The sequence below is a fragment of the Lithobates pipiens genome, unplaced genomic scaffold (assembly GCF_037356315.1).
Source record: "Lithobates pipiens isolate NorthernLeopardFrog02 unplaced genomic scaffold, aLitPip1_a1.2 Scaffold_23, whole genome shotgun sequence".
NCBI classification, from domain to species: Eukaryota; Metazoa; Chordata; class Amphibia; order Anura; family Ranidae; genus Lithobates; species Lithobates pipiens.
In genome coordinates, this window is record NW_027507785.1 from 22,581,060 (window position 1) to 22,594,013 (window position 12,954).

At 44.2% G+C, this 12,954-nt stretch overlaps 1 protein-coding gene across 1 annotated transcript in view; it reads left to right on the plus strand.

Moving 5' to 3' along the window:
- TRIM3 (tripartite motif containing 3) overlaps positions 1-12,954 on the plus strand; it is a 59,791-nt gene that overhangs the window by 21,309 nt on the left and 25,528 nt on the right. The window contains exons 3-9 of the mRNA XM_077451301.1: positions 596-830; positions 921-1,072; positions 1,960-2,140; positions 3,787-4,510; positions 5,848-5,951; positions 6,038-6,205; positions 6,362-6,542. Coding sequence (XP_077307427.1) covers positions 596-830; positions 921-1,072; positions 1,960-2,140; positions 3,787-4,510; positions 5,848-5,951; positions 6,038-6,205; positions 6,362-6,542 — 1,745 coding nt within the window. The remainder of the gene's footprint in view (positions 1-595; positions 831-920; positions 1,073-1,959; positions 2,141-3,786; positions 4,511-5,847; positions 5,952-6,037; positions 6,206-6,361; positions 6,543-12,954) is intronic.

Here is a 12,954-nt window from a genome sequence, read left to right on the forward strand (position 1 = left end):
TCTACAAGGACTGCTATGTTAATAGGGGTTGCCCGCAAAAATATGACAAGGTCTGGTCCAGCTGGCTGGCGGATGCCTCCACGGCCTCAGACCCATAGCCTACTTAACGCATTTTCGTTTGTTAATGAATAGGAATATGCACCAGTGGAAATGTTGTATATCTGAGTAGCATGGTTTAGTCCTGAGTCATCCTACTGCACATGGAGTCGGCTCTTTGTGGCCGGTGAGATGCCTTGAATTCTCCGACATGTTTTTTTATGTAATGCACTGTCTTATATTGCAACTCTTTACATGTCACGCCTGTAACACTAATCGTGACCAATGTATGTGTTTTTGTTTTTGTTTTTGTCTGTCTTGTTTTGCTTTTGGTTACTTGTTCACTGTCTGAAATTCCAATAAACAGATTTGCAAAAAAAAAAAAAAAAAGTCAGCAGCTGTAGTATTTATAGCTGCTGGCTTTTAATATTTTTTTTTTTTTGGTGGAATCCCTCTTTAATCATTGTTTATATCCACCCTGCCTCTACAGTGTATTGTTGTGTTAGATGGTTGGCAGCCTGTTTGTACACTCTCATCATTCTCTTGTTTGGTTCTACAGGTGCCTGCAGAGCTACATCCCACCGCAGAGCCTGACTCTTTCCTGCCCGGTATGCCGCCAGACTTCCATCCTTCCAGAACGGGGAGTGTCTGCCCTGCAGAACAACTTCTTCATCACAAACCTCATGGAGGTTCTCCAGCGCAGCCCGGAGAGCGGCCGCCAGGAGCAAAGTGTGCTGCCAGGAGAGGGACACCCCTCTGGTACCTCGCTTTCCTGCCCCAACCACCAGGGCAAGGTAGGTGCAGCACCCTCTGCAGATCTAACGTAGAAAAACGTTCTCCTTTTCCCCCTCTGGTCACTGAGTCTGTTTCCTATCCTCCTGCAGACCATGGAGTATTACTGCGGACCCTGCGAGACAGCCATGTGTGTAGAATGCACGGAGGGAGAACACAGAGAGCATTGCACTGTTCCACTGAAAGACGTTCTAGAGCAACACAAAGCATCGCTCCGCAGCCAGCTTGACAACATCAAGGGCAGGTAAAGGCAGAGGGTGCTCAGATCATCTCTCTGGTGGGCCGTGTCTGAGGTAGATCCACCATCTTTGGACGCAGCAGGGTCTAGCTCATAAACCTATTCACAGAAAGGTCTGTCGCTTCATTGACAAGTCTCTGGAGTGATCTTATGTGGTCACTGCACTTACCAAGACCCAGGTCCTATTTGCACCAAGTGCATTAGTCTGCACTAGGCAACCTTGCCCAGCCTAGTCCCAATGCATGGACACTATTGGTCAGTTCACACCACTTCACTGTCAAGTACTTACCAGTCCATGGAGACCAGCGCTGTCGCTGCGCAGCTCATTTTTGTCATAACTGTAAGTCCACAGTGCCACCATCCTTGATTTGGGAACTGGCTGCGTCTTCTTGATCAATTACAGCCAGGTCCCCACTTTGCATGCATAAGCAGTGAGACTTGTCCTATAGGAGGCTGCGAGCGTAAGGAGGTACCTATCAAAAAAGGTGCATGCTCCCTAGAAAAAAAAAAAAGACATACAGGAAGTAGGGAATAATCGGCAACAGGGGACACAGATAGAAATAAAAATCTGACGGGTTCTAGCTTCTCCCACTCTGCTAAAGCATTTTTTTGCTGCTGTTGGATATTTTTGCTCACCTGACTGGTGAAACGTTATGAACAGGACAGAAAGTGAGGGGAAAGCAGAGCTCTGGATAGCAGTTAAAAACATACGGGGGGGTTCTAATCCTTCCTCATTCCATCTAAACTGGAAAAAAAAAGAGTTTTGGCTGGACCTACACTTTAATGTCCAAATTCAAGTTTCAGCAGTGTGTGCGTGACAAGCTTGAAAGCGGGTAGAAACTGTTGGCATGACACGGGCTCCTTTTTAAGAAAGCTCCTCCTTTCTCTGGCAGAATCCCTCAGCTGACCTCCGCCATCGACCTTGTGACTGACATCAGTCGGCAGCTGAGCGAACGGAAAAACGCTGCCGTCAACGAGATTTGTACGACATTTGATGAGCTGGAGCGAGCCCTGCAGCACAGGAAGAATACTCTCTTGCAAGACTTGGAGGCCATTTCTATCACCAAGCAAAAGGTGGGCATGTCTTTTGGGGGGGGGGGGGGGGTGTTTATGAATGTCAGTATCCATCCAGACCATTAAGAAAGAAAAAAAAAAGTGGCCTTTAAATGTCTGACTCCACCCAGAGAGGTAGATTTACTAACACTGGTGCACTCCAGGTCTAGTGCAGCTGTGCATGGTAGCCAATCTGCTTCAAATTCCACTTTTTCAGTTAAGCTTTGGCAGTAAAACATGTAAACTGATTGGTTTCTATGCAGAGCTGCACCAGATTTTGGATGCTCCAGCTTTAGTAAATAACCTCCAGTGTTTTTAGTTTTGGATAGAGTGGGAAAGAGTTGAAGGAGGAGTGGGAAAGAGTTGAAGGAGAAGTAGGGCCAAAGCTCTGTTGGCCCTGCTTCTCCTGTGGGTCGCAGGAGGGCACTTTGTTCTGCACTCCTATGACCCACATTTAGCTGACAGTTGTCTAAAGTCCATTGTCGGTTGATGTCACTCACCTGTTCCAGGCCCTGGAGGGATCCTGACTTTAATGTCTCACATTCAGCCAGCCGCTAGCACCCCCTTCACAGCTTATCGCTCCAGTGAGTACTGGAGGGGCAGAGCGGAGAGCTGGTGACTTAACAGTCACCGGCTCTCTGCTCACTCAAGACAGAGAACATTGATCAATGGTATAAGAAGTAAGAATCAGTCTTTTTTTTTTTTTTCTATGCCACATTTCTCTTTTAAAACCTCAGCCTGGTTTCTGTTGCTGGCTGTGTCCCTACAGGAAATGAGGGCAGTAGTCCCCAAGAGGGAAAAACATTTCATTGCTCGTTTATTAAGAAACCTAGGGAGCCATCTACTGTCAGTCTGTTTCTACTGCCTTCCTGTAGTCACCTCTGGCCGCCGCCCCTACACCTAGTTCCGGTGGTTGGATTCATAGTACTTCAAGAAGTCATAAACTGTTGGGACTGGTCCCTCCTGCGTCTACAACCAGAAATGTTGCACCACAAAGTGGAAAGCATCATAGCTCAAGGTTTGGCAATGCCTTAAGTACTCACAAACCCAACCGCTAGAAGCAGGTGTAGGGACAGGATGCTAGAGGTGACCAAGTACCTGTTGACAGGCGATGAAAACGGACAAACAGTATATGACTTCTTGTGTCCTGAAAAGGAGTTGGCTACCCTAGGGGGAGACAGGAGACAGTAACTAAAGCTTGAGTATGATCCCAACACAAAAAAAAAAAAAAAAATTTACACTCAATATGTGACCCATGTCTTTGAATGACGCCACGTTTATAATCCAGCCAACTGGTTTGGGCCCATCTTTAAGTGTGACTAAGGGTGCAGACATTGGAGAATACCTGTCCAGACAGGTCACAGCTGTGAACCACCATCGGCAAGAACAGAAGCTTTGCATTTCCCGGGTTATATGGGTTCCATGTTGCAAACATACACTATATTGCCAAAAGTATTGCGTGTAAAGGCGCCTGCCTTTTACACACACATGAACTTCAATGGCATCCCAGTCTTGGTCCATAGGGTTCAATATTGAGTTGGCCCACCCTTTGCAGTTATAACAGCTTCATCTTTTCTAGGAAGGCTGTGCACAAGGTTTAGAATTTGTTATTTAATGATTAAGTTTTTTGTTTTTTCTCATCCTGCATGTTGTCTCTCCAACTCCAGGTTCTTCAGGCACAGCTTTCAGCATTAAGACAAGGCCTAGACAACATGGAGAGCAGCATGCGTTTTACTGAACAGGCTCTTGGCCACGGCTCAGAGACAGAAGTTCTCTTGGTGAGGAAGCAGATGAGTGAGCGATTGAATGAATTGGCTTCTCGTGACTTCCCTTTACACCCTCAGCAGAACCCACAGCTTGAATTCCGGGTAGAGACTGATGGCCTCCGCCGATCCCTCCAGAATTTAGGGGCCCTTCTTACTACTAGCACCGTGGCTCATTCCTCAGTTGCAACAGGGGAGGGCTTGCGCCAAGCCTTGGTGGGACAACAAACTTCTGTCACGGTCACTACTAAAGACAAAGATGGAGAGTTGTTCCGAAGTGGCAATGCCATCCTACAAGCTCAACTGACTGGTCCAGATGGAGCCACCCAGGACGGGGAGGTGACGGACAATAAGAATGGGACTTATGAGGTGCTCTATACTCCACGCCATGAAGGAGAGCACCAACTCTCCCTGCGACTTTATGGGCAACCACTACGTGGGAGTCCATTTAGGGTGAGAGCTGTAAAACCTGGGGATGTACCGGCCTCACCAGAGGATGTCAAGCGCAGAGTTAAGTCGCCCAGTGGAGGGCACATACGACAGAAGGCTGTGAGGAGACCATCAAGCATGTATAGCACCAATAAGAAGAAGGAGAACCCAATTGAAGATGAGATGATCCTGAGAGTTGGTAAGTGACTAGAGGGAGACTTTGAAGAGTGGAGGGTAGATGAGGAAATTGGTTTGGAATTTGTGAGGTGAATGGAAGATGATCTTGATCATCCCAATCTCTATCTAGCTTCCGCTTTGAAGGATTTCTCGGCTTCAAGACCTATAGATTATATGAGCTAAATGGTCCACTGAAGGGTTTTGATGATAAAGATATCTAAGTTAAAAGCCCACTAACTTTGTTTATTTTGGGCTGTCAAGCATCTTTGTCAAGTCCTCAGGCAATGCACATACAAACCAAGGAAAAGCACAGATATTTGAAAGCTTGAAATATAATTTTGCCACGATACCATGAATGCCGGAAATCTGTTCATTTGTATATATTTAATATGTACTAGGGCTGCAACTAATGATTATTTTCATAATCAATTTAGTTGGCTGATTTTATTGTTTTTGATTAATCGGATAATAACCTTAAGAAAAAGTGTGGTGTATAATTTCTAGTTAATATATAAAGATTAAAATAAAGGCCAATTTCTTTATATATATATATATATTAATTATGGTATTAAATACAAATAACAGACAGAAGAGATATACTGTATCAATTATTAGAGGTTGAATCTGGTAAATCTCATCAGACTCGGAGAGCAATTCTTTTTTTTTTTTTTATTTAAAGGAAAAAAAAAATGAAAGACATGTCAGATTTTTAGACAGAAGTGTAATATATTCTATGTATGACAGACTCCCTTGTCATAGGCAGGTGGCTTGATAAAAGCTACCTGCGCCTGCTGTCCCTTATGCTGGCCATAAAAAAAAAAAAAAAAAAAAAGAAGTCTTCCTTCAAAAAAAATTTCATTTTAAGAATGTTTTCACAGAGCAGCCCTAATGCTCCTTTTCTGGGGTCCTCCTCCTGCCTTCAGAGTGCCCCAATAGCAAGCTGCAAATTATAGTATAGAGTGCAAGGTAAAAAAAAACTTCTGCCTTTTAAAACCACTCACTTCCTGCCCAGGACTACATGTCCCATGAGGCATTGCTCCTCACAAATTCACAAGTTCTCAGGCACTGACTGACATGTATGGATGGTGTACTGAAGCTGTATGTGTGCTGCACTGTATTTCCTGATATGTAAAGAAATAATGCATTCTTTATGCAGGCCAACTAATCGGCTGGCCGATTAATCGATTATGAAAATGGTTGACAACTATTTTCATAAACGATTAGTTGTCGATTAATCGATTCATCGATTCATTGTTTCGGCCCTAATATGTACTGTATAATAGTTGTAACATTGGAGATGTATGGTGTAAGGTTGACAATATGCAGGATTTTTGGTTTCATGGCAGATGTGTCTTTCAGGAACCCGTGGTCGAGACAAAGGTGAATTCTCCAACCTGCAAGGCATCTGTGCCTCCAGTAACAATCGCATTGTGGTTGCAGACAGTAACAATCAGTGCATACAGGTGAGGTTGGATGTTACCATTTTCAGTTGGGTTTTTCCTCTCCTGTTTCATCTTTTACTAGGTCTGATGTATTTTCCTCATGGCAGGTGTTCTCCAATGAGGGCCAGTTTAAGTTGCGTTTCGGGATTCGAGGCCGGTCCCCAGGGCAGTTGCAGCGTCCAACAGGCGTGGCTGTGGATACAAATGGTGACATCATTGTGGCGGATTATGACAATCGCTGGGTCAGCATTTTCTCTCCAGAGGGGAAGTTTAAGGTATGCTTACAGGTTGAGCTTTTGTGTTGCTACTGTCCATACACAAAAAAAAAGTTTGCTTCATCGTCAGACGTTTTTCGTTTTATTTTATGCTCCAATGACTTTGTATTCCTGGCTTTTTTCCACCTGTTTCATCTGGCTTTCTTGTAACTACAGAACAAAATTGGTGTCGGCCGTCTAATGGGACCCAAAGGAGTAGCCGTAGACCGCAACGGTCATCTGATAGTTGTGGATAACAAATCCTGCTGCATCTTCATCTTCCAGTCCAATGGAAAATTAGTGGGGAGGTTTGGAGGCCGAAGTCCAGGAGACAAGCATCAGTCTGGAACACTAGACGGTAATCGTGATCAGGATAAAACAAATCGAGGTTCTTGGTGGGAAGGGGGAGGGGAGGCTTAATGGGGCTGCAGATGGGTTGGGAAGCTAGCTGAAGCGTTCTAGAGTTTAACTCTCACCTGGTATTTTCACCAATGACATGCACTTTGTCTAAGCCCTTGTACACACGGTCGGACATTCCGACAACAAAATCCGTCAGATTTTGCCCGAAACTGGTGTTGCATACACACGGTCAGACAAAGTTGTCGGAAAATCCGATCGTTCAGAACATGATGACGTTATTTCGTTACGACGGGACTACGTTCAGGCTAGTAGCCAATAGCTTTGGTCTAGGAATTTGATCTGAGCATGCGTGGCACTTTGTCCGATCGGAATTCTCTACAAATGATCGGACAAAGTCCGATCGGATCATGTTGTCGGAAAATTTATAACCCAGCTCTAAAACTTTGTCAGTTGGATATTCCGATGGAAACAGTCCGATGTAGCCCACACATGGTCAGATTATCCGACAACTCGGTCCTATCGGACGTTTTCCGTTGGAATGTCCGACCGTGTGTACAAGGGCTTGGGGTGCTAGGCTGCTTTCCTGAATCAAATTAGAAACACCTCCTGCTCTCCTCATCTCCAGAGGGGTGTTACTTTTGTAGTTTACAGAAGATGGTTGAGAAAGCTGATTGTTTCCATTTCCATTCAGTCCACATGAAGTGATTAAGTCACTGGATTGTGTTTAGCAGGATCAACGGGTGTTTTTCTGTACTTTCAGAAAATGTACTGGTCCTTGCAGCCACCGCATCTAAGGACTGGTGAGCTGCAATATAAACATTTTTGTTCTTGGGTTTAGATGTTCTTTAACCCCTTGTCCCGATCACGCGCAAATGTGCGTTCATGGCTTGGAGGGGTTAAACCAGGGGGATGCCTGCAGGTGTAAAATCCCGGGAGCGACGTCACTTCCTGTTTACTCGGCTGCCAATGGCGCAGATTTTAGGGAAAAAAATGATAGTATTCAGAATTGGCAATTTTGGCGATCTGAATACTTTTAAGTGCAAAGGAGGGATTTGGGGTCTTTAAGACCCCCCCCCCCCCCCGATCCCTCCATAATGAGTACCTGTCACATGCCTATTACTGTCACAAGGGATGTTTACATTCCTTGTGAGAGCAATAAAAGTGATCAGAATTTTTTTTTTTTAAAGGGGAAATGTAGAAAAATAGAAAATCTGGAAAAAAAAATTGTAATCACCCCCGTCCCTGCCTGCTCTCACAGCAAAGAAAGTGCATACGTAAGTCACGCCCGCAAATGTAAACTGTGTTCAAATCGCACATGGGAGGTATCGCCACGATGGTCAGAGTGAGAGCAATAATTCTAGCAAAAGACCTCCTCTGTAACTCTAACCTGGTAACCCTTTAATTTTTTTAAACCGTTGCCCAAAAAGATTTTCAGGTTCCGCAGTTTGTTGCTATTCCACGAGTGTGTGTAAGCATGACATGTTGGGTATCTGTTTAGTCTGCGTAACATCATCTTTCAATTATACAAAAAAATTGGGCTAACTTTACTGTTTTTAGTTTTTTTTTAATTCATGAAAGTGTGTTTTTTGTCAAATAATTGCTCTTGAAAGACCAGTGGGCGAATACCGCGTGACATAAAATATTGCAACAATCACCATTTCATTCTCTAGGGTTTCTGATAAAAAAAAAAAAATATATATATATATATATATATATATATATATATATATATATATATATATATATATATAACAGATTATAAGAACGTAAAAAAATTCATTCAAAATAATCTAAGCAGCGCTCCCATCAACTCTACATATTCACATAGTTGATTCCTATACTCACATAAATCTCATAAAAATTACAAAAACACATAAATAATAAGTGAAATCAATCGATTGCTGTTGCTAGAAATTACTCAAACAATTCCTATGCTCAGAGTAAAGCAAAAGCTGAGAAGGTCAACAAGTCCATAAAAGGGCCGTAGTGGGTGACTCCAGTGGGTATAGATGGAAAATAAGTGCACTTCACACAAACTCCTCCACACGGTGCTCCACACTCCCCCAGGGGGTTAAACTCACCAGAGATTCAACTATAATGAGCCTTACTCCAACTGTCATCACAATCACTTCAGATTTACATTTCCGTCCTCCGGTAATAAACAGAAGATAGTTGTGTGTGTTGAGCCCACGCTTCCACTCCAGATTTATACCTCCGTTAATCAGCAATAGCAGCAGCACATAGAAAAAAAATAAGCTCCACATCGAGTAGATCCTTTTTTGTTTCAATTTATTCTTATTCAAAACAGTTTCTTATTTGGCAAATGCAGTAGGCACTTAACATAGCCGATGAATCTCTACACAGTTAAAATTGCCAAGCACAGCGGATCCCACAGCAGATCACATAGCCAGATAGGGTACAGTAATGTCCGCCAGCCCTGCTCCACTTAAGTTATCTATTGCACTAATCCAGAAAATACCTGAATCGATATTTAGCTCGCAGCAGGGCTTCTATTACATAGCTGTTTGTCCGGGTCTCAGCGTGCATAGGTGTCACTTCTGGTCGCCGTGAAGCCAATCCCTGACCGGTTTCGTCACTACGACTTCGTCAAAAGGGCGTGGCTTAACGGCGCGGCATCCCGGCTTAAAACGTAAATTAGTCCCGCCCTCTAGCTACCACCTAACCAATCACTCATCCCAAACCCTCCAACCTATCGGATACGAGGGTGGGCGGGGACAGTGCCAGCCGTCAGGCTATGGATCCTCTGCACTGAAAATATCCGCTCCCCATGCAGTTTAAATATACAGCGCATATTTTAATATACAATGTTTCCTTCATTCCTCCTTCATGAATAAATATGATTTGTCTGTATAATGATCTAATTTTAAATTTATTTTTATTTTCACTTTATTTTTATTTTATTTTTTTATTTTATTTTTATTTTCATCTTCACTTTTTCAGTTTATTTTTTGTATTTTATTTTAAGCAGTATATTACGTTTAAAGAGTAGTATGGTAAGATGCAGGTTGGGTAGCAGTATAGTCACTTCATTGGTGAGTGTGACAGGCAGGAGGAGGACAAGGTGCAGCTTAACCACTTTCAGACCGGACCATTTTGCTGGTAAATGACCAGAGGTCTTTTTACACTTTGGCACTGCGCTGCTTTAACTGGTAATTGCGCGGTCATGCAATGTTGTACCCAAACAAAATTTGCGTCCTTTTCTTCCCACAAATAGAGCTTTCTTTTGATGGTATTTGATTGCCTCTGCGATTTTTATTTTTTGCGATATAAACGTAAAAAGACCGCAAATTTTGAAAAAAAATGATATTTTCTACTTTTTGTTATTAGAAAAATCCAATAAACTCAATTTTAGTCATACATTTAGGCCAAAATGTATTCAGCCACATGTCTTTGGTAAAAAAAAAGTCAATAATTGTATATTTATTGGTTTGCGCAAAAGTTGTCACATCTACAAACTAAGGTACGTTTTCTGGAATTTACGCAGCTTTTAGTTTACGACTGCCTATCTCATTTCTTGAGGTGCTAAAATGGCAGGGCAGTACAAAACCCCCCCAAATGACCCCATTTTGGAAAGTAGACCCCCTAAGGAAATTGATAAGAGGCATGTTGAGCCCATTGAATATTTTATTTTTTTGCCTCAAGCGATTGAATAATGACAAAAAAAAAATTTTTTTTTTTTTTTTACACAAAGTTGTCACTAAATGATATATTGCTCACACATGCTATGGGCGTATGTGAAATGACACCCCAAAATAAATTCTGCTGCTTCTCCTGAGTACGGGGATACCACATATGTGGGACTTTTTGGGAGCCTAGCCGCGTACGGGGCCCCGAAAACCAAGCACCGCCTTCAGGCTTTCTAAGGGCGTAAATTTTTGAGTTCACTTCTCACTACCTATTACAGTTTTGAAGGCCATAAAATGCCAAGATGGCACAAAACCCCCACAAATGACCCCATTTTAGAAAGTAGACACCCCAAGCTATTTGCTGAGAGGCATGTTGAGTTCATGGAATATTTTATATTTTGCCACAAGTTGCGGGAAAATTACAAACTTTTTTTTTTTTTTTTTTTTTTTCACAAAGTTGTCACTAAATGATATATTGCTCACACATGCCATGGGCATATGTGAAATGACACCCCAAAATAAATTCTGCTGCTTCTCCTGAGTACGGGGATACCACATATGTGGGACTTTTTGGGAGCCTAGCCGCGTACGGGGCCCCTAAAACCAAGCACCGCCTTCAGGCTTTCTAAGGGCGTAAATATTTGACTTCACTCCTCACTACCTATTACAGTTTTGAAGGCCATAAAATGCCAAGATGGCACAAAACCCCCACAAATGACCCCATTTTAGAAAGTAGACACCCCAAGCTATTTGCTGAGAGGCATGTTGAGTCCATGGAATATTTTATATTTTGCCACAAGTTGCGGGAAAATTACAAACTTTTTTTTTTTTTTTTTTTTTTTCACAAAGTTGTCACTAAATGATATATTGCTCACGCATGCCATGGGCATATGTGAAATGACACCCCAAAATAAATTCTGCTGCTTCTCCTGAGTACGGGGATACCACATATGTGGGACTTTTTGGGAGCCTAGCCGCGTACGGGGCCCCGAAAACCAAGCACCGCCTTCAGGCTTTCTAAGGGCGTTACAGTTTTGAAGGCCATAAAATGCCAAGATGGCACAAACCCCCCCCAAATGACCCCATTTTGGAAAGTAGACACCCCTAAATTTAGGGGTACACTAGTGAGACTAGGTAATAAATGGCGGGTGCCCTGAAACTATAAAAAAATAACTAACCAACCAGCGTCACCTGTAACAGTTATATGGTGATCACTGGTGAAAGGGTTAACTAGGGGGCAATCAGGGGGCTTTATGCGGTAGTATATGGGGGTCCCTGGCGCTATAAAAAGCTGCGGCGAACCTAAATACCTACTTGCCTAACTAGCGTCACCTGTGACACTAATACAGCGATCAGAAAAACGATCGCTTATTAGGCTGGGTTCACACTGGAGCGATGCGGGAACGCCACGAATGCGCGGCGGGTTCCCGCATCGCATGCCTCCCGGCGGCAGTTCACACTGCCCTATGCGAACTGCTGGGAGTGTCAGTGAAATGTTACTGACACCCCCAGATCAGTTCGCATATCGCAGTGCGATCTGCAAACTCGGATCGCATGGTGTGAACACCCATGCGATCCGATTCTGCTGCGGGCCAAAAAAAGGGTCCCGTGCGAATTTGCGGCGGGTGCGGCGGGTGTGGCGGGTGCGGCGAATGGCTGAACTCGAATCGCACAGAGATCGGATGTGATTTGCACTGCAGTGCGAATCACATCCGTTCTCAAACCGCTGCAATCTGAACCCAGCCTTAGTGACACTGGCGACGGGGGGTGATCACGGGGTTAAACCTTTATTGGGGGGGTTAGGGGGGTACCTTAGAACTAAAGGGGGCTAACCCTAACTGCCCTAACAGTTATTAGTCACAAATGACACCCGCCGGGTGATCAGGGGGTTAAACCTTTATTAGGTAATAAATGGCGGGTGCCCTGAAACTATAAAAAAATAACTAACCAACCAGCGTCACCTGTAACAGTTATATGGTGATCACTGGTGAAAGGGTTAACTAGGGGGCAATCAGGGGGCTTTATGCGGTAGTATATGGGGGTCCCTGGCGCTATAAAAAGCTGCGGCGAACCTAAATACCTACCTGCCTAACTAGCGTCACCTGGGACACTAATACGGCGATCAGAAAAATGATCGCTTATTAGGCTGGGTTCACACTGGAGCGATGCGGAAACGCCGCGAATCCGCGGCGGGTTCCCGCATCGCATGCCTCCCGGCGGCAGTTCACACTGCCCTATGCGAACTGCTGGGAGTGTCAGTGAAATGTTACTGACACCCCCAGATCAGTTCGCATATCGCAGTGCGATCTGCAAACTCGGATCGCATGGTGTGAACACCCATGCGATCCGATTCTGCTGCGGGCCAAAAAAAGGGTCCCGTGCGAATTTGCGGCGGGTGCGGCGGGTGTGGCGGGTGCGGCGAATGGCTGAACTCGAATCGCACAGAGATCGGATGTGATTTGCACTGCAGTGCGGTGCGAATCACATTCGTTCTCATAAACCGCTGCAATGTGAACCCAGCCTTAGTGACACTGGCGACGGGGGGTGATCACGGGGTTAAACCTTTATTGGGGGGGTTAGGGGGGTACATTAGAACTAAAGGGGGCTAACTCTAACTGCCCTAACAGTTATTACAGTCACAAATGACACCAATGCAAAAAAAAAAAAAAAAAAAAAAAAAATGACATTGGTGTCACTGTGACTGGGGGGCAGGGGTAATTGGGGGGGTGATCGGGGGGTAAAGGGGGGGTGTGAGTGTGCCTG